This window comes from Eptesicus fuscus, chromosome 19 (genome assembly GCF_027574615.1).
Source record: "Eptesicus fuscus isolate TK198812 chromosome 19, DD_ASM_mEF_20220401, whole genome shotgun sequence".
Classification (NCBI taxonomy): Eukaryota; Metazoa; Chordata; class Mammalia; order Chiroptera; family Vespertilionidae; genus Eptesicus; species Eptesicus fuscus.
In genome coordinates this window covers 52,718,991-52,740,271 of record NC_072491.1, presented here as the reverse complement: position 1 = coordinate 52,740,271, position 21,281 = coordinate 52,718,991, and the positions used below count along the sequence as shown (strand labels likewise).

Here is a 21,281-nt window from a genome sequence, read left to right as displayed (position 1 = left end):
CTGACTCAGAGGCTGTGGGGATCATGTTGGGCACTCACGCCCGGGCCCGCTCTGCCTGTCAGAGGACGGATTATGTGCCCAGAAATCATTGTTCTTTAAACGGATAAAACTTCGATGAGGGATACAGGGGGGTGTGGGGGTTGTGGCCCCCTGTGCCCACTCACCAGCCACTGCGGTTGGAGCTGCTTTAGAAGAAATTGAGCTTACTTTGTCATATAAATTATTAATCTTTTATGTAGCTGCATTTCACCTATTAGACTCCTATAAATGAGGCAACATAGGCAGTAATAAGTTAGAGAATGCTTATCACACTTAAAGAGTCTGCCTTTAATTTTAGTTCCATTTTAATGCATCGGCAGTAAACTAATGTCCCGGCAGCCAGGCTGCGATCAGGGTCGGCATAGGCCCTGCCCTGCATTGTGGAGTGAGGGTCACACAGGCTGTCCACGGAGGTGGCCTCCTGTCGGGAACTGACGGTCTGGTAGCGGCAGGTCTTCTGCTGAAAAGAACTCCAAGCTGCTGAGGGTGGGTCTGAGCGGCCGGAGGGAACAGGGCTCGGCCGAGGCGGAGCTGGGCGGGCACCCGAGCAGCGGCTGGCCGCACTGCGTGCTGGGAGTGCTTCAGGCCCTCGTGCGGTGGACGCTGGCAGCGACTCGCCTTGTCTCCCCAGGGAATGGTTTTTCTTGCTCTCCCACGAAGTCCTGAACCCCATGTACTGCTTGTTCGAGTACGCGGGCAAGAACAACTACTGCCTGCAGATCAACCCCGCGTCCACCATCAACCCGGACCACCTCTCCTACTTCTGCTTCATCGGCCGCTTCATCGCCATGGTGAGCCTCGCGGACTCAGTCGCTGAAACGCTGCTTCAGAGGCAGCAATGGCATGTGCTGTCCTCGGTTGTGTCTGCTCATCCGAGCACGGCTTGTAGCACCACCTTCAGGGCAGAGGGAGCGCAGGGCAGGGCTCCGGGTGCAGTTCTGACCCCGTGGCCTGGCTGGCGGCCTGGCCGGCGCCCAGCAGTGTGGGTGCGGTGGGAGCCCGGCTGAGGGTGAGCAGGGGCGTGTCGGGATCCAGGGCACACAGTCTGGCCTCGATTTTGCTGCACAGACTTAGCTGCTGGGTCAAGAGCCTGTGGTTGGGGGGCGGGGCACCAGGCAAGCGGACGGTGTGGGGCCGGGAGGCCGAGCGGCCTGTGGGGAGGAGGGAGGGTGTACGTGAGGCTTCCTAAGGTGGCGGGGTCCTGGCAAGAGCAAGCCTGGGAGCTGGGGCATCAGATTCGGTTTGGTTTGCTGGGTTCAGACACCGGTGGACTCCAGGGGTGAACAGGTAGCGGGAGACAATGGCAGGGAGGGGCAGCGAGGGGAGGCTGCGTGCACAACCAGGGCGCAGGTGTGGCCGGTGGAAGCCCAAGGACCTGTGTCAGGGAGACGAGCTGAGAAGGAACCAGGAAGAGCGAGGAGGAGGGGCCGAGTCCCATGGGACTGGTGACAGGAAACGGAGAGGGAGGATTGTCCCCCGTCAGTGCTGAGGGCTGCGCGGCAGGTCGAGCAGGGCGCGTGGTGGCCAGTGAGCCCGCGAGAGAGCCGACGGGCCAGGAAATGTGCTGCGAGGGTCAGAGAGGCAGTGCCAGACGGATGTGGGCAGAGAATGAGGGGTGCCAGCATCCCTCTGCTGCTGCTGATGGTGCAGAGCGAGGAGGAGAGACCGCAGGGCTCGGGAGCGCAGAGGAGCCTTGCAGAGCTGGGCGTGACTGTGGGACCCTGGCGGAGGCTGTGTCCCAGGCAGCAGGCCCCCCCGACACACACACACACACAGGCTGTGGGCAGGACCCAGGCGCGTGCCAGGCACCATTCTGGCCTGTTCCCGCCGGCCCGGGCGGGAGGCTGAGCTGGGTTCCCAGGCGTGGGGTTTGAAGGTGTGGCGTCTAAGGTGAGAAAAGGCGGCAGTCCTGGGGCTCAGGGCCCGGGCGGAGGTCGCTGCTGTGACTGCCACAGGTTCCGAGCCGGGTGCAGGTGGGGTGCACTGACCGAGGCGACTAAGGAGTCGCGGGGACCGCCCTCCCAGCAGCCCTGGCAGGTGCGGAGCGGGCTCGCTGAGGTCCAGTCCCTGAAAGGGCCGAGAGCCTGCTCGGGCAGCTCCCCGCGTGGTGCCGGGACCCGCAGGACCTGGGTCGGGTTCTGACCGGCTCTGAGCCCAGACAGCTGGGCCACAGCCACGTGCGGGGGCGCCGAGCGGGGAAGGCAGGATGTGCCGGGAGCCCTGAGCCCCCCAGCACAGTGGGGAGAGCAGGGCCGGGCGCCCTGGCTTAGAAAGTACGTCAGTGGGGGGGCCTCGTCCCCCTCGGAAGCTCGCAGGAGGGGCAGCTGAGCCGTGCGGCCTTGGGGCTCAGGGGGAGCCATTGCGAACCTTCAGTAAGCGCTTTGTTCCCGGCAGGCGCTTTTCCACGGGAAGTTCATTGACACCGGCTTCTCCCTGCCCTTCTACAAGCGCATGCTGAGCAAAAAGCTGACCACTAAGGATCTGGAATCCATCGACCCTGAGTTCTATAACTCCCTCATCTGGATAAGGTTGGAGGTTATCTCATGACGGCACTTTCTGGAAACCAGTTGGTCTGTCTTGTGAGTCAGAGTGTACGTATGTTTCCCACCCAGAGACAACGACATTGAAGAATGTGGCTTAGAAATGTACTTTTCCGTGGACATGGAGATCCTGGGGAAGGTGACCTCACATGACCTGAAGCCGGGCGGTGCCAGCATCCTGGTGACGGAGGACAACAAGGACGAGTACATCGGGTGAGGCGCCCACAGCACCCGACCGCGCCGGCCCTCACCCTGTCTGCACCCGCTTTCCTTCCCTCTCTCCGTGGCACCAGCAGGCACTCAGCTGGCCTCGAGTTCCGCCCTGCAGTCACTCCCGCCTCCTGTGTCCCTCCCCACCGGAGAGCGAGGCTTTGGGGCGGGGGGTGACGTGGCCGCCCTGACTGACGAGCAGGGCTCGCTCATCTCCCGGGGCATCTCACCTGCCCTCGCTCTCTGTCCTGTCAGGTGCTCCCGCGCCGTTTCAGGCTGTCCTCCTGAACTCTGACCCCACAACTCCCCCCGGTGCTGCCCTCCCTCCCCTGTGCCACGTCCCACCGCAGCTTCTGTCCCAGCTTCTTCCTTCCAGCTGCTCTCAAGGCCTCAGCTCCCGGGCCCATGTTCTGTGCGAGGCCTCGCCGACCCCCGGGGCCTGGTTCCATTTGCAGCCGGTGAACTTAGACTTTCCCAGGAACAACGGCCCCTGACTCTGCAGGCTGAGCCCACAGCCCGCCCGCCACGGCGGCCCTGGGGCGCTCAGGCAGCCTGGGCAGGAGGCAGGCGACCCTGAGTGCGCATGGCAGCTGGCTTTCTTCACTTCAAATCATGGACTATTATTCTACTCAAAGTCGTCACCATTTTTTAAATTAAAAACGGAAAGACTGGTAGCTCACACGCTGTACAAAAGCAGCTCACAGGCCGGATGGCCCGGCCCCTGCACCCTCCTGGCCCACGACCAGTGCTCTTCTCACTTCCCCTCTGCCGCCGCCTGGGCCTGCTGCGAGTCCCTCCTTCCGGACTCGGATTCTCGGTGTCTTCCTTTTAGATTCCTCATGTTTGGTTTTCCTTTTTCAGTATATATTTTTATTTGTATTGATTTCAGAGAGGAAGAGAGACAGACACATCAGTGATGAGAGACAATCATTGACCAGCTGCCTTCTGCACGCCCCCACTGGGGATGGAGCCCACAGCCGGCATGTGCCCTGATCGGGAATCAAACCTGACCTCCTGGTTCATATGTTGATGCTTGGCCAGGGCCGCCTGCCAGGCCATTTTTGCTTTTTATAATTGTTTCCAAAATGGGATCATAGAATACACATTATTCTGTAGCTTGCTTTTTCTACCTCAGAGAGCTAGGTTAACTCGCTTTTTCCTAATCCTCACCCGGGGATAGGTTTTTATTGATTTGAGAGAGAAAGGGAGAGGGAGAGAGAAACATTGACCGACTGCCTCCTGTGTGTGCCCCGATGGGATCCAAACCACGACCTGGGCATGTGCCCTGGCCAGGATCGAACCCGCAGCGTTGTGGTGCATGGGATGACGCTCATCTAACGGGGCCCCTGGCCAGGGCTGCCTCGCTTTCCGATCGCAAGGGAAGTCGTCGTCCACGCTGCATTCCTCGGTGTCACTCCGATCGGGTCCAGCTCGGCCCCGGCAGGCCAGCGCGTAGGCGCAAGCCCAGCCCTGCTGCTCCGTCCCCGAGGAGCTTCCCCCGGGGAGTTCCTGGTCCAGGACTGGAGTGGACTTGCCCTGGGCTCTCTTCTGACCCTGCGGGCGGTCGGTCGTTAAGGTCCTGTGCCTCCTCCGCCTGCCCCAGGTCACTCCCTTCCTCAGCGGGCACCCCCCGAGGCAACTGCTGTCCCTGTGCTTGGCCTCGGAGCGTCATCGGAGCCCGTGGGCGCAGCTGGGCAGAGCTGAGGGCCTAGTCACAGAGGAAGGGAAGTTTGGAGGCAGCTGAAAGGTTGCCTTGGAAACAGGTCAGCCCTTCCTCCTGCAGGCAGGGGAGGTGAGAAGTGGGGCCACGCTGCTTCCTGCCCTGCGGGTGTGCTCCTCTCCTGCCTCCCTCCACAGCCCCTGCCTCCTCCAGGCTCTGTTCCTTCTTCCCGTGTCTCCTCTGAATGTTCCGGACCCTCAGGCTCTCCGGGAAACCCGTGGAGCCCTTTCTAACAGGGACACGCCCGTCTGTCCAGCACATGCCCTGCTGTCCCTGTGGAGGGCTGTCAGGAGGAGGGGCCCTCTGGTGGCCACACCTTAAATCCTCCCCCACCCCCCCATGCCGCCTGAAAAGCACCCTTTACAGCTGCACGTGTGCTGGGCCTGATGTCCTCAAGTGGACACGTGTTACCTCAAAAACTACACGTGAACACACGTGTGGAGTGTAGACGGTGTATTTAGAAAAGGCAGCCTTCTCGAAGTGGTGGTCTAAGCCTCCCCCACACAGTGGCCCGTCTGACCCGTCTCTCCGCAGCCTAATGACGGAGTGGCGCTTCTCGCGCGGCGTGCAGGAGCAGACGCAGGCCTTCCTGGACGGCTTCAACGAGGTGGTGCCGCTGCAGTGGCTGCAGTACTTCGATGAGAAGGAGCTGGAGGTGGGGCTCCGGGATTGTGTCCTAGGGGACGGGGAGGCTGCTGGCTGCCACCGGTTCTAGGTCCTGCGGCACAGCCGGCCGCGCCTGCCCGAGGCGGCCTGCCCGGGTCTCCGGCTCCCCCGCCGACGGCCTGGGCAGTCAGCAGCCAGACCGAGGGGCCTCCCAGCGCAGCGTGTGCCTCGTGGGGCCTCCTGAAGGCCTGGCTTAGGAGCGAGTTGCCCAACCGTCAGGTTTTATTGTTTTTTTATTGATTTCAGAGAGGGAGAGATACCTAGAAACATCAATGATGAGAAAGAATCATTGATCGGCTGCCTCAAGCCTGCAACCCAGGCATGTGCCCTTGACCGGAATCGAACCCGGGACCCTTCAGTCCCCAGGCCAGTGCTCTGTCCACTGAGCCAATGGCGAGGGCTGTAGGAGTTGTCTGTATCAGCTGCATACCAGACTTTGTCAGAACAACTTCTCCAGTCAGGTATCTCCCCACAGTTCTCCGTGCCGTCCCTTAAACAGGCCGAGGCCTGGGTGTCTTCGAGCCTTTGCATTCTCTTTGTCGCTGGACTGCTGCTGTCAGACACGCAGACCTCCCGCAGTCACTGTTCCAGTGGCCCTTTCTGTGAGGTATTCCTTACACATCCTGTTTGAAAGAGGCACCCCTTCTGTGTTCTCTGCATGGCCACACCACAGGACAGCTGTATTTGCTGTTTGCTGTCTTCTGTGTAAAGAATAGTACTGAACAAGATGACCCCAGCCATCCTGTATAATAAAGAGGTAATATGCAAATTGACCATCACTCCAACACACAAGATGGCTGCCCCCATGTGGACACAAGATGGCCAGCAGGGGACAGCAGTTGTGGGAGACCAGCAGGGGAGGACAGTTGGGAGGGACCAGGCCTGCAAGGGAGGGCAGTTGGGGGCGATCAGGCCGGCAAGGGAGGACAGTTGGGGGCTACCAGGCTGGCAGGGGAGGGTAGTTGGGGGTCCAGGCCACAGGGGAGGGCAGTTAGGGGCAACCAGGCCGGCAGGGGAGCAGTTAGGTGTCGATCAGGCTGGCAGGGGAGTGGTTAGGGGGTGATCAGGCTGGCAGGCAGAAGCGGTTAGGGGCAATCAGGCAGGCAGGCAGATGAGCAGTTGGGAGCCAGCAGTCCCAGATTGTGAGAGGGATGTCCCAGTTTGGAGAGGGTGCAGGCTGGGCTGAGGGACACACACACCAGTCCCTCCCCCCCCACCCAGGTGCACAAATTTCGTGCAGCGGGCCTCTAGTAAAGAATAAGTAAATACAGCCTGCTTAGGACTGCCGGATACATTCAGGGATGACAAGCCAAATTTCTGAGCCTGGTACCTAAAGAGGTTGATTTCATTCATGTAGTCACGGATCTCTTACCCAAAGCAAATCTCCGAGCGTGGTCCCCTCCAGACCTTCCCTAAATGGCCGCACCAAGAGCAAGAAGGAACTTGAGTCCCACTTGCCCCCGAAAGAACTGTTGAATCTCAGCCAGCAGAGTCGTGTGAAGTTCATCTTGGCCAATGCTTTGCACAGGAAGGAAGTGATGATGTCTCATCCAAGACCCAACAAGGGTTAGGGACACAGCTGAGACTTGCACCCAGCCCTCAGCCCCCGCCCTGCCGGAAGTGAAGGACAGAGGGAGCCTCGGCTCTCCTTCACGTCACGCCCACTGACGGGCCTCGAGCTGGGAAGAAAGGCCTTCGGGAGGGCCAAGGATCAGATTTGAAAGCCATGAGTTCCTAGCCGCCTCAGCTGCACTTAGACTTGTTGGAAGCCTTCCGGCACATACTCAAACAACCAGCTCGGCCACTGGCTCGGTGTTCCCGCGCTCACAGTAGTACACAGCAGATGGCCAGACTTCCATCCTGGAAAACCGACGCCCACTCACCACCTCCACACTCCCGCTCCCCAGCCCTAGCACCCTCTGCTTCCTTGTCTGCCGGCATAAATGAGTAACTGTGTGGAAGGAAATAAGAGCATACATTTTTAAAAAGAAAGAAGCAGAAATTTATTAGAAACTCATCAATAACTTGGGCCCCTCGTTTTGGGTGTTTGCAGTAGAGGAGGTGCCCTTAGCCTAGCTGATTGTTGTCTTGAAGTTGCTGGGTTCAGTAGCATGGAGAAGCTAGTGCAGATGCTGCGGGGTAAAATGCGCCTCGCCCCCAGGTGATGCTGTGCGGCATGCAGGAGGTGGACCTGGCCGACTGGCAGCGCAACACCGTGTACCGGCACTACACCCGCAACAGCAAGCAGATCATCTGGTTCTGGCAGGTAACCGCTTTCACTCTCCCAGGACAGGGCTCGGGATGCCGCCGGGTGAGACAGCAGGTTAAGCTGCAGCTTGCTTCAGACGTGACCGATGCGAACACGCGGCCAAGCTCGCTGGCCGTGTCCTGGGTGAGAATGAGTGCATCTCCTTTAAGGAGTGTCAGGGAGTGAGTCACAGGTCCAGCAACTTCAGAGTCTCCTCCAGGTGCTGAGTGCAGGGGGAGGTGTGTTTTTATGACACAGTCTAAGGGGACACTTAGGTGACACGAGGTGACGTGTGCTCGGAGTTACAGGACCCACAGGGCAGGGGCCTCTTCCCCTCTGTCCACAGTTCCGGGCGTCCACGTCCCACGTACTGATCTTGAGAATAGGCTTTTGTTTTGTGTGTCTTTCAAAATATAAAATGTCTGCACCCGGACAGACTTCACAGAGCCCCCGTCAGACTCCCCGGGCCCTGGCTGACTGGGCTGGTCTCACTAGAGAAAGGCTGTCCTAAGGATTGAGTCACGTTTACTGCTGAATCCTTTGCAGATGTGACACTTCCAGAAATGGGTCTGAGATCTGTTTTGTTGTGCAAAGTGGCACCTCCCAGAGCAGTTGTTGCAGCGTGACTGGCGCCCTGGGGCAGAGGTGACCCTGAGGGTGTGGGGAAGGGGCCGAGCAAATGAACTAACGTGTCCCTTCTCGGTGCTCTGCCCTGGAGCCACTCCTCAGTGCAGGGGGACGGACACTGGGACAGTGTGCAGAGCCTGGGGGGAGGGTGGTGGTGGTGGCTCAGAGGACCCTCCATGCAGAGGAGCCTCGGGGGATGGGAGCAAGCCGCTGAGCTCCCCTTGCCACCTGTGACCCCTGCCCTGAATGCCAGGGGACCCTCCTCCTGTCCCTCAGCTTATCCCAGCCCGTCGGTTTGCACGTGTCTAAGCCTGAGGAGCTGAGCCCAGGCCTCCCTAAGGCCCGAGACTGGTACTGGGTGGGGCTGGTGTTGGGGACAGTGGCGAGGTTTACGCCAGAGCAGCTCACAGCGGGTGAGCCGCACAGCTGTGCACGGCCACGTGCAGGCGGATTGGCACACGCTCAGCCCGCCTGACAGACACGCGTCTGCTCCCGCCGCCTCTGCCGAGACCAGCTCAGAGGGTGGCCGCCCCTCGCTGCTGTGGTTGGTGAACAGATCCCCTAGGACACGCGCTGTGGGTGTCCAGTCCACAGGGCACCGGGGGAGCGGTGCTGGGAGGAAGCTGTTCGGGCCGGCAGGGCCTGGTTCAGAGGTTCCTCCTGTCCCTTCTGGCGCGGGAGCAGGACACATCACTTTGCCTCTGGGCCTTGTCTCCGGGCAAGTGCGGTGGGGAGGCTAAGGGAAGGACCGCCTCCCGGGATTGAGGGCTCACTCCCCAGCAGCACGTGGCGCTGTGCGGCAGGACCCCCTCCGGAGGGCACAGCTGTGAGCGTCCTGTTCCTTCGGTGGGAAGCCTGGGTCCAGTGAGGACGATTCTAAGCTTCCACGCCTCTCTCTAGTGTCCCAGGGACAGCCCAGACCTAATAAGCCGTAAATGCTGCAGCCGCTTTTATCACCTACCTTCTGAACCAACTTGAGTTAAATTTTCTTACTCTTGGGAGTTCATTTTTTAAAAAAATACTTTGAAATCTATTTTTATTGATTCGGAGAGGGAGATAGAAACACCCATGAGAGAGGATCACTGATTGGCTGCCTCCTGCACACCCCACACTGGGGATGGAGCTTGCAACCAAGGATGCGTCCTGACCTAGTTCATAGGTCCACACTCAACCACTGAGAGACTGGCTGGGCTGGAAGTTCATTCTTAACTTTCTGGAAGCAATTCAGGAGTAATTTTAAGTATCTGCTATTTCCATTAGTTAAGATAATCTGGAACTTACATTAACTTTGGCCTGTTACAGTTTGTGAAGGAGACAGACAATGAGGTGAGGATGCGGCTGCTGCAGTTTGTCACGGGGACCTGCCGCCTGCCCCTGGGAGGCTTCGCCGAGCTCATGGGTGAGTGCCGCCCCGCGGGCGCTGTGGTCGCAGGGCAGGGCGTGCGCCGGGTGGGCGGAGGCAGCGGGCCTCCAGATCCTGGTCTTCGTGCAGCTGCGCCGCTTGCTGCCGTGCCCACTGCACTCGCCCCATCACCCGCATGACCACGTGACATGTTCTCTTAGGTAACTAGTTGTCAACACCAAAAGGTTTGAAGGACCAGGTAAATTTTGTCTTATTTTTCTGGTTTAGGAAGTAATGGGCCTCAAAAGTTTTGCATTGAAAAAGTTGGGAAAGACACCTGGTTACCAAGAAGCCACACGTGGTAAGTTGAAACCTAAATGGAAGGTGGAAGCCAGTGTTGAGCTGTTTTAAATGTAAGACCCGTTATCATTGCAAATTCATTAGCGAAGGCAGAGGTCAGTTTGGAGAACAGACTGGGATGCAGCGAGCACCAGCGCGGGTCCTGGCTGGTCCAGGCTGCCGTGCTCCGCCGCCCGCTCCCGGGAGGGGCGCACAGCCCACAGCCCACAGCCCAGCAGCAGAGCTGGGGAGGCAGGGGCAGCGGCCGCGGGACCCTCGGAAGGGCCTTGCCAGGTGGATGGACAGTGGGCTGTGGAGACGCAGGAAGCGCATGTTGGGTACAGGGCTGTTTGCAAACCCCTAAAGTAAGCCGCTGCAAACAGGTGACGTGGGGGCGGGGCGGAGGGGGCCGGAAATGCAGGCAGGCCGCTGCGGGGGCCCGTGTGGTCTGGAAGGGACAGACGCTGTCAGACGGAGTCTGTGTTCACGTAGGAAGGTCGGTGCCGTACACTTCCCCCCGTCCTTTTTCAAATGCGCTTCGAGGCTACTGTGCTAGACCCTCGGCTCACTCCACTGGATAATCTGATTCTGTCTGTCCAGTTTCAATCGCCTGGACCTGCCACCGTATAAGAGTTACGAGCAACTGAAGGAAAAGCTGCTTTTTGCCATCGAAGAGACCGAGGGGTTTGGACAAGAATAGAGGAGCCGTGGCCGGAAGCTCTGCGTCCGCAACTCCGCAAATACAAACGGTTCCGTTCTCACAGAATATGCAAAAGAACTCTTCCTTTTCTACTTTATTTATTGTTCCCTTGAGCTGACCGACCAGGAAAACGATCTCCCTTAAATTTGGAAGTGAGAGACTTTATTAGAATGAGTATCTACGTCAGCGGGCCGCAGCGGCTCTAGTTTTATAGAGCTGCTCGGCGACACGCCAGCTCCTGCCCATGTCTGGATGCTCCTCCTCAGCTCTGCCCGCCCCCCCCCCCCCCCCCCCCGTGACATCTCCACACGGGTGTGTGGTTCAGGCAGGTACTGAGGCCAAGGCCAGATCTGACTGAGGATGTGAACTGCGCTGCTGGAGCCCGTCAGTTCAGTCTGTTCTAATTAAATGCAGGAGCTGAGAGTGCTCACCACCCGCGGCGCAGGGTGTGAGTGACCGCGGGCCTGGACGAGTCCCCTGACCAGGCCAGCGCCGGGGCCTGGCGGTGTGCGCGCTCCCCTGGGCGCTAGCATCTGGGGACTGAAGAAGCAGGACGCCTGCACTATTTTTAAAAATGCGATGGTCTTTAAACTTAATTCACAAAAAATTGATGCAATTTGATACTGAGGGACATATAAAAGGTAATGTGAACTTTTCCACTTTTGTGTTCCAAGTTTTGGTTCCTAAAACCAGATGGACGGAAGAGTTCATGAGCATCTGACTTCAAACTAATGACTCTAATGATTTCCTATTAGTGTCTTAATATCTCCATTCCTTGAAAATTCATGAAAAATTCTATGTATCTGAATTAAATAAGCATATAAAAAAAGTCTTTTGTCCTTCCCCCTTTCTATATAGATCATTATTTTTGTCCTAAGTAAATACTTTTTAATTATTTTTCATTATCAAGGGCATTTGCTGAACTACAAATATGTATAACAAATTAAAATCTGATGTGAATGACATTAATGCTACTTTAGCAAACGGGGGCTTCCTTATTAATACAAAAATTTAAATTTGTATTACTTCAATATGCACTGTAAATTAACTTAAAATTTTTTATAACCACGGAAGTGACACCTTAGAATGTTAATATATTTCACTGCTGAGTACATATGAAAAGTATCAGTATACGATTTAATTTCCCTAAAGTTTGTTTTGCCAAAATTTTATTTTTCTATGTATACTAGAGATTGTGTTCTGCGTTTTCTCAAACTCACAGTAAAGATGCAATAAAGGCAGTGATCCACGTGGCTGAAGGGACTCCTTTCCCAGCCCTCACGTGACAGCGCGCGCGACGGGCCGTCCCCGAGCGCTGCTCCCCACGCCGCCCACTGTGCCCCCTGCTCTTACCGCCCCCAACTTACAGCCAGCCCGAGGCCCCTGGTGTGGCCTGTCCAGACCCAGCAGAGGCCCCTCTGACAAGCTGCCCCTCTTCCGTCAGACAGCTCCCTCCCGCCGAGCGAAGGACATTTGTCACGTGACGCCCCGGCACACGGCCAACACGGGGCTAACGTGAGCACCACACCAACGCAAAACTGCCACCAAAACGACGTGTCCGAACGCAGGGTCTCCTCCATTGCAACTCTCCTCGCCCCACGCTAGCTCAGGAGCGCAGACAGACGACAACGGCACGGAAGTGCTCACCGAGACCAGCTCGTTCCTCAGCTCCGCGAGCGGGGGTTTCCTGTTTGCTCCTGTAATGACGCACTTGCTTTAGAGAAGAGAGGGAGTCAGAGACATTCGATCTACGATCACCAGGAGGGAAACCTTTCGAACAAGAAGTTAGTTGAGACTTTCAGGTTCTCACAGAACAGCAGACCCTTTGCAAGTTCAGATTTCTTGTCAGCCTCAAAAGAAAGAAACATGTCTGCGGGGAGGTCACTAACCACCGCCCAGACGAACACACTGTCCTGTGCGCACGCACGAGGGACAGGAGCCCGAGGCAGGGCCGCCAGGGAGGACATCTGGGTCCGGGAGCAGGTAGAGGTCTGACCTGAGGGAAGGGCGGGCATCAGGCTCCTGAGTCAAAAGGCAGAGACCGAGCCCAGGAAAGTGCCTCATCCTGGGGGAGGGAGCCCCCTGAGTCCCGGGGGAGGAGACAGCTCAGGCCCCGCAGGGCCCAGCAACCGCACCGCTGAGCTCTACCCCAGAGCCATGTGGGTCCCTAAGGTTCACCGCACAAAGGCCCCGTGGCCTGATGCCGTCACGGGATTAGGTTAAATGCACGGGAACAGCCAGACAGTGAGATAGAGTCAATAAGGGAGACGGATCTCAAAGACACTGAGCGAACAAAGCCAATCTCCTGAAATGACAAAACGAGAGCACGGGTCGGGGGCTGGGTGGGTGGGACTCAGGGCCACACCAGGGAGCAGGGAGCTCTGTGAGCGCAGGCAGGCGGTCTCCCTGGGAGATGATCGCCCCCCTCATGCACACTCAGTGCCCAGCAGGTGGGCAGACTCACTGCTACAGCCACCACTGAGCACGCGAGGCAGACGCACAAAGAAAAGCAATAGTTTAAAGCTCTCCAGAGTATCAGCAGACTTCCCCGCAGCAAAAGGCTGTTACTGAGCGATCCCTCACTTCCCAGAGACCACTCGGCAGAGGGCAGTTTGCCCACACCTCCCCTCCCACTGCTCACCTGCTCATCCCACACAAGGGCTCATCTCCAGAAAGCAGCCTCAGAGCCACTCCAATGAAAGTGGAAACGTAACGTTGGGCAGGGAAGATCCAACATATATAACCAACCGGGCCGTGAAGGGCACGGGACCACTGGTTCTCAAGTGGGTTCCGTAAGGCCCACTGAACGAGGGACAATTTAAGACTGCTGGCCTGGCCCCTTCACAGAGTGACTGCTAAGAAGAAAAGATGGGGAGTGTTTCAGATTTCACAAAATGAAGGTAGGAAATCAAATGCAAGGTGTGACATTTGCATTTTGGTTTTAAAAAGTGTAAGACATTGTGACATTTAAGGAAACTTAAAGGGCTGGGTATCAGATGATGAGGGGGGATGGGGTTAAGGTTCTAGCTGTGGTAATGGACTGTGAAGGGGGTCTGTATTCTGAGATGATGAAGTATTTGGGATGAACTACATAGTCTGCACTTACGTCAAGGCTCAGGAACATATATGAGCACACACACACACACACACAGAGGCAGAATCTACGTGTGACCACCCACGGAGAGAAGCAGTCCACTTTGTTTCCCTTCGTGTTTGACAGCACACATGAGAAACCGCGTGCCCGCCACAGGGACACACCTAACCCTCTGGGGAGTCCACTCGCCCATGGACCCGCACTCGAGATGCTCCTTTTCACAAACAGCAGACAGTGCCGGGGCACCAGCCCGAGGACGCAGCATCGTCCGCCCCTGTTTAAAACATGTCCCATTCCTCTCTCGAGTTCTGTGTTCTTTTCACCCCACCAGGGAACAGAACTCGGGCTCTGTCCTGTCACAGACCACCCCCTTGTGAGACGAAGTCCCACCATGCAGAGACCGACCTGGGCTCCCTCCCCGCAGCCTGGCTCCCTCCCGATACACCACTGATGCCCAGCACCCCAATTCCCAGCCTCCTCACCCCACTGCCCTTCTCTGCAGGGTCTCGGCTCGAGCCATCCAACCGGAAACGTGCCCCACGTGCCCTCCTCACGGCTTTGCTTCCTGCTCCCTCCATTCCACCGATCGGATCTCTAATGCCACGCCTGCAACGGCTGGTACCCAGACGCACAGTAACCGCCCACCCGCACGGGGACACCGCACCACCTCACAGCAGTCATTGCTTCCGCCTCATTTGTGAGGAATTCCGTGTATTTAAGTTGTCACATGGTCACATCATCGGCACTGAGAGCCGAGAACAGTCACGGCCACACACTGCAGTCGGAGGGCAGCTCCCTAGGTCCCGTGCGCTGCGTCTCTGAAACGTTCAGTTCTTGTCACTGAACCCTGCGAGCAGCTGCGCGGCTTCTCCCTGTACCTGCGACGGAAACAGGCGGCACAGCAGAGCTCAGCTTGTGGGACACAGTCACCCGCGGGCTGCGGTTTCTAAGTGTCCACACCCAGGGCGGCGGGCTGTCGGACAGTCTCAGCAGTGCCTGGGGAGGCGCTCAGACTTCCACACAGAACACCCCCACCCCCGTTGTAACTCAGTATTGCAGTGAGGACTCCTAACATGCCAACAGTAACTGAACATTTGCTGTGCAGAACTTGGCACAAATGTCCGTACTTCATGTTTGCAACGTGCACTACTGCTTCCCACCAGCTGCACTGAGCGTGGCTGGGCCTCCCGCCGCCGCTGCGGGCGTACCTGCTTGTCCTCCTCGGTGCGGGCCGGGTAGTCCTTGGCCTTCAGCAGCCAGAACGCGGCAAGCTTTTTGTTCTGCAGCTTCAAGTATGTCTTTCCTAAGAGAAGCAAGTTTTTGCTGTAGAAGTTTGGATCCACTGTTCATAAGAAAGAAAAATGTATCTCAGGTGAAATTGTATTGCTCTATTTTTAAAGGCTTCCTTTTGGGGCCTGAATTCCAATCATCTGTCTGGTGAATAATGACTATCCCACTGGGACCCTCTTGTTCACCTGTTCCTACCTCCAGACCCCGTCACAGCTAACCGGGAGCACCTGCAGGTGCGGCTGCCGCTGCGCACTCTCCCTCGCAGCCTTTTCTACGCAGGCGCTGGTCCAGGCTCCCAGCACAGGGCCTTCCCCCAGCCGCCTGCTCCCTGCTCAGCCTACAGGCTAGAACCTAACATGCACTCAGCACGCGTGAAGTCATGACGCCACACACACACACACACACACACACACACACACACACACACACGCGCGCGCGCCGGACCAGCTCATGCTGGGAGGGGCTACCCGTAAGCACAGATCAAACAGAAGCTCTGCTCTTTGGGGATTTATAATGAAAAGGCAAGAGAAATGTGAGCACGATGAAGGTGCTGTGAGCAGGGAAGAAGGCGCCAACAGGTGGGCGTTTTAGGGTGCGAGGAGACCCCAGGAGGAGCCCCTCCCTCGCGGAGCGCGGAGGCCGGAGGCAGGAGGCTGCGGCAGAGCAGGGCCGCGCGGGAAAAGGAGGAGTCCTGCTGAGAGGACCCCGGCACCACGTGCCAACGAAAGGTGGGATCCCTTCCCTACAGGTTCCCTCTCAGCTGGGCCCTGGATGCGCACACCCACTCCTTCCTGGTGGCTGACCTCCGGCTGCTCCTTACCCCCCTGTCCTGCAGACTGAGGAGCATCTGCTGGCGGCTTTGCTCATTTCCTCTGTGACCCACACTCCTTCCTTCCTCTTCCTTCCTCTCTCGTTCAGCAAAGTGGCCCAGAGCAGTCCAGCCAGCCCCCGCTTCCCTGCAGGCAGCCCAGACCCGAGGAGGAGCACTCCTGCTGCGGGGCAGGGCCCTGGCAGGGGAAGTTCAAGTACCAAGAGAGAAGGACATGGCCAGGAGGAAAGGCCGGGAGGCAGCCACTCCCGGGAGTTATTTTAGCTCCAGGAGAGCCAGCCCACGGTTCCCTGTCCCCGCAAACCTCCCCTCTAACGCCCTTCGGGAAACTTCACTCCTAAACCCCCATTCAGAGACGGAGAAGCCCATGAGGAGGTTGACAGAAGGCGGTAACCGAGCCAGGGCAGCTGTGTTAGAGACGGAGACATCAGACCATTGTTCAGAGACGGTGCCTTCCTAATGCTCTGCTGTCATGACAGCCTTTGGACGAGTCCTGCCGAGCAGGCTCTCAAACTTCATTTTCTGATGAAGTTTTGTAGAGATACACTTGCATTTTTTGGGTGTATTTGGTAACACGCTTATGTCCCTGACTTCTGTGGTTTAAACTTAGAAGGCCGGGGGAGGGGAAGAGAGCGGGGGCAGGGGGCCAATGGGGGACAAAGAGGGGGACATCTGTAATTCCTTCAACAAAAAGATACATTAACAAAAAAGGACAAACATAGGACTGGAGGGCAGTGTGAGTGTGAAGGCTGCATTTCCTCAGCGCAAGAGAGGCACGAAACGCCGGGCGGCCAGGATGAAACTGGTTAACCCAGGTGGCCAAGTCAGGCGTGCGGCTCGGAGCCTCGGAACCAGCAGCAGGGCCACTCCAGAGCGCCGGCGCAGCCTACCCCTTATTTCATTTTAAATCTTCACTCGAGGATTTGTTTCTTACTGACTTTAGAGAAAGAAAGGGGGGGAGGGGGAGAGAGGGAGAGAGACATCGATCGGTTACCTCCCTTACACGCCCTGACCAGGGAATTAAACCGGCAACCTGGGCACGAGCCCTGACCGGGAATCCAAGCTGCCACCTTTTGGTGCATGGAGCATGTTCCAACCAGCTGAGCACACGGCCGGGGCACAGGGCCGACTCCTTACTCAAGTGAATAAAACCTTTAAAGACTGTTTGATAATGCCTAGCACAAAGGTGTGTCAGGATACAGTATCTTTGTTTTAAAATTCCTATCTATGTAATAAAAGCCTAAGCGACTGTTACAGCAGAACAACCAGAACGACCGGTCGCTATGATGCGCGCTGACCACCAGGGGCCAGACGTTCAACACAGGAGCTCCCCCTGGTGGTCAGTGAGCTCCCACAGGGAGAGCACCGCTCAGCCAGAAGCCGGGCTCACAGCTGGCGAGCGCAGCAGTGGTGGCAGGAGCCTCTCCCGCCTCTGCGGCAGCGCTAAGCGAGCCGAGTGCTAAGGAGCAGCGAGCAGGCAGGCGGTAAGGAGCGAGGGGCCCCAGACTGCAAGAGGGATGTCCGACTGCCGGCTTAGGCCCAATCCCTGCGGGGAGCAGGCCTAAGCCAGAGGGCAGACATCTCCTGAGGACTGCAAGGGGACGCAGGCCGGGCTGAGAGACAACCCCCCCCCCGGGCACAAATTTCGTGCACCAGGCCTCTAGTTATATATAAAGCAGTCACATAATTTTAACTGTATTAGTATCTGAAATAAAAAATATTTTACCTTGCTCTGCCTTTTGAAAGTAGCCTAAGGCCTGTAAAAACACAAAAAATGCAAACATAAGAAAGGATTAAAATATTCAGTATTTAAAAATTTTCTCAAACTCTATTCCTATATTACATACAAGCAAGGAAGTCAATGAAAACCCCTTAAAATAATGGCTCAACAGTGAGCGTAACATAGCACTCAAGGCCCTGAGCACAGAGCACATGGGCCCTCGAGCCCCAAGGTCCCAGCCAGCCACAGAAGAAGGAGGCCACGGGCAGCTCGCTCTCCTCTCTCTTCTTCAGTCCCAGCAGGGACCACCCTGGAAACTAAACAAAATCGAAAGCTGCATTTCCTTGGTGACACACTGGTTATAACAGGGAGGTTTTTTTTTGTGTTTTTTTTAGTATATTTTATTGATTTTCTACAGAGAGGAAGAGAGAGGGATAGAGAGCTAGAAACATCAATGAGAGAGAAACATCGATCAGCTGCCCCCTGCACACCCCCCACTGGGGATGTGCCCGCAACCAAGGCACATGCCCTTGACCGGAATCGAACCTGGGACCCTTGAGTCCGCAGGCCGACGCTCTATCCACTGAGCCAAACCGGTTTCGGCACCAGGGAGTTTTTAAAGCACTAAACTAGTGGCCGGGTGCATGAAATTCGTGCACAGATGGGGGGTGTCCCTCAGCCCGACCTGTACCCTCTCCAATCTGGGACCTCTCGGGGGATGTCCGACTGCCAGTTTAGGGATTGGGCCTAAATCGGACATCCCTCTTGCAACCCGGGACTGCTGACTCCTAACCGCTCACCTGCCTGCCTGCCTGATCAACCATAACCACTCTGCCTGCCAGCCTGCTTGCCCCCAACTGCCCCCCCTTGCTGGCCTGACGCCCCCAACTGCTCCCCCTGCCGGCCTGCTCGCCCCCACCTGCCCCCCACTGCTGGCCTGCTCGCCCCCAACTGCTCTCCCCTCCTGGCCTGATCGCCCCTAACTGCCTCTGCCTCGGCCCTGCCACCATGGCTTTGTACCAAAGTTCTCCTGGTCTAATTAGCATATTACCCTTTTATTAGTGTGGATGGATGGATAGATAGATAGACTGATTGATTTTAGAAAGGAAGGGAGAGGGGGAGAAACATCAGTGATAGAGAATCATGGATCAGCTGCCTCCTGCACTCCCCCTACTGGGGATTGAGCCCGCAACCCGGGCGGGCATGTGCCCTTGACCAGAATTGAACTCGGGACCCTGCAGTCTGCAGGCTGACGCTCTATCCATTGAGCCAACCCAGCCAGGGTACCACCAGTCACTTTTAGAACGTTGTATTGCTTCTTGGAGAAACCCTGTGGCACCTTCCCCATCTAGCTGCCTGCCCCCCCGCCCCCCAGCCATCTGCACACTGCTGTTCAGACCACACACAATGGGCGTTTTGTGACCGGCTGCCTCGCTTGGGTGTGTACCTCGGAGTGGCGGGTTGCAGGGTCCCATGTGGCTGACATTAATCATTGGAGGAGCGGCCGCACCATTTCCATCCGACAGCAGTGTGTGAGGCTCGGATCTGTCCACAGCCTCGCCAGCACTTGCTCTCATGTAACTTTTGGTTCCAGCCTCCAAGGTGACCTCGGGGTCCGCCGAAGCATTGCTCTCTAGAGCAACAACCTATGCTTTTCAATTCAGTTTTAAAGTGGGAGTTGTGTAAAATGTCTGCACAGACATCCCTGTTGGTAAGTTCTCGCTGCCCAGGATCCACTGAGGCCAACCTCACCTCCTTGCTGCCTGGTCCTGCCTGGTCCTGGGGAGGGCCCCACAGGCTGCACTGGGCTTGGGGAGCCGAGGGAGGAAGAGCGAGGTTCAGGAGCAGCTTTGGGGCCATGCCTGTCACGGTGACTGTGCTGCTCCCTGCAGGCCCAGGTGAGTGGTGCCCCGGCGGGGCAGGGTGGGGGCCTTCTCTGAATGAAGCCATCGGAGTGGAGGAGCTCCTGGGTGCCCGTCTGCGGGCTCCACTGCGCCCACCGTCCTGGCTTCTACGCCTCAGAAGGCAAAGGTCCGATCAGCAAAAGTGAAACCTTTAAAGAGGTGACGTGGGCTCCGCCTGCCAGTGGCTCAGACTCGGTTCACAGTCCCACGTGGGACTACAGACACCAGTGGGTGTGGGCAGCGGCCACGTGGGCCCAGCATGGCCCTCTGGCAGGGCCCGAGTGCAGGGAGGAGCCGGAGCTTCGTTGGGAGAGAAAGTTCACGGGGCTGAAGGCTCCCTCTTCAAACACTGATCGCTGGTCACGGTCTGGCCCCCAACTCCCATCCATGGGGCCCTTCTCACGGAGTAAAGGGCGCCAGGCGAGGCCTCTTCCTGGCTGTCCCCACGGACCCTTTGGTTCTCCTGAGCCTGTGGGGGCAGATTGTGGGGCTCCCCACTGGGCAGCGCAGCCACAGCTGCAGCCCTGAGGCCAGGCTCTGGGCTCAGAGCTGGGGTCCCCAGTGCCACAGCCCCCTGCTCTGTAGCTCCCCTGATCCGCAGCGCCCCCAACCACCGCCCCCCTGATCCGCAGCCCCCTGATCTGTAGCCCCCCTGATCCGCAGCTCCCCCAACCACCGCCCCCCTGATCTGTAGCCTCCCTGGTCCGCAGCCCCCCTGGTCCATAGCCCTCCCTGATCTTCAGCCCCCCCAATCTGCAGCCCACCTGACCTGCAGCCCCCTGATCTGCAGCTCCCCCAAATCTGCAACCTCCCCCATCCACAGCCCCCTGATCTGCAGCCCCCTGTGCAGTGACTGGGCTCGTTGTGAATGTGTCATTATTCCAGGCCCGAGGGTGTGCTGGCGCACAAGGGCTAGCGGCGCTGGGAGTCTGCGGCTGCTCAGGTCCCTGCTGTTCGGTTGTCGCGTTATGGCATCTGGGCTAATTTGCATATTTCTCTATTATATATATATTCCTACATAAAATGCTACTGTGAGTCTAAAAGGGCTAATTCTTTATGACTCACACAGTTTTTATAATATACTTCCTACCAATTGATTTCTTAAAAACAACTGGTCTGTTAGAACAGAGTATCTTTTCTCTCAGAATGCACTGTTTTCAATAACAATAGGCATTTCCCAGCGTGCAATCACACACCTCTGTGCACCTTACATCGGAGCTCACCACAGCTGTCCAGAAAGAAGCAGGCCCTCGCTAGGACTAGGGTTCAGAAAGCCATTTCCTGGCCTGTTTCCTCACTCTCAACATTTTTTGACACATAAACCCAAAACATTTGCCCAGGCCTGACCAGTGTGGCTCAGTGGATAGAGCATCAGTCTGTGGACTGAAGGGTCCCAGGTTTGATTCCAGTCAAGGGCATGTACCTTGGTTACGGGCACATCCCCAGTAGGGGGCGTGCAGGAGGCAGCTGATTGATATTTCTCTCTCATCAATGTGTCTAACTCTCTATCCCTCTCCCTCTCCCTTCCTCTCTGTAAAAAATCAATAAAATGTATTAAAAAAAAACACAAAAATAAACAAAACATAAACCTGAGAATGCTATGCTATTAACCCTTAAAAAAAAAAAAGTGCCAAAACCGGTTTGGCTCAGTGGATAGAGCGTCGACCTGTGGACTGAAAGGTCCCAGGTTCGATTCCGGTCAAGGGCATGTACCTTGGTTTGCAGGCACATCCCCAGTAGTGGGTGTGCAGGAGGCAGCTGATTGATGTTTCTCTCTCATCGATGATTCTGGCTCTCTATCCCTCTCCCTTCCTCTCTGTAAAAAATCAATAAAATATATATAAAAAAAAAAAAGTTTGCCCAGAAATCCCCCTCAACATTCTTTCAACAGCACTTAAAAAAAAGTTATGGAGCCCAGCTAGTGTGGCTCAGTGGGTTAAGCATCGACCTATGAGCCAGGAGATCACGGTTTGGTTCCCAGTCAGGGCACAGGCCCGGGCTGCGGGCTCGATC

The 21,281-nt window shown here is 57.0% G+C and overlaps 2 protein-coding genes across 5 annotated transcripts in view; one reads left to right on the top strand and one right to left on the bottom strand.

The window, feature by feature from the left end:
- Positions 1–11,684, top strand: part of WWP1 (WW domain containing E3 ubiquitin protein ligase 1) — an 83,737-nt gene extending 72,053 nt beyond the window's left edge. For both annotated transcript variants that reach the window (XM_054708705.1, XM_028137576.2), the window contains 8 exons: positions 671–830; positions 2,434–2,567; positions 2,652–2,792; positions 5,044–5,164; positions 7,337–7,441; positions 9,353–9,449; positions 9,681–9,753; positions 10,332–11,684. In XM_054708705.1, the coding sequence (XP_054564680.1) occupies positions 671–830; positions 2,434–2,567; positions 2,652–2,792; positions 5,044–5,164; positions 7,337–7,441; positions 9,353–9,449; positions 9,681–9,753; positions 10,332–10,431 (931 nt within the window). In that variant the 3' untranslated portion in view covers positions 10,432–11,684. The remainder of the gene's footprint in view (positions 1–670; positions 831–2,433; positions 2,568–2,651; positions 2,793–5,043; positions 5,165–7,336; positions 7,442–9,352; positions 9,450–9,680; positions 9,754–10,331) is intronic.
- Positions 11,685–13,984: 2,300 nt separating this feature from the next.
- RMDN1 (regulator of microtubule dynamics 1) overlaps positions 13,985–21,281 on the bottom strand; it is a 34,717-nt gene continuing 27,420 nt past the window's right edge. The window contains exons 8-10 of one of the 3 annotated variants that reach the window (XM_054708707.1): positions 17,371–17,401; positions 14,734–14,828; positions 13,985–14,403 (exon numbers count right to left, since the gene is read on the bottom strand). In XM_054708707.1, coding sequence (XP_054564682.1) covers positions 14,353–14,403; positions 14,734–14,828; positions 17,371–17,401 — 177 coding nt within the window. In that variant the 3' untranslated portion in view covers positions 13,985–14,352. Of the gene's footprint in view, positions 14,404–14,733; positions 14,868–17,370; positions 17,402–21,281 lie in introns of all 3 variants that reach the window. The other 2 variants (XM_054708706.1, XM_054708708.1) reach the window with 2 other exon arrangements.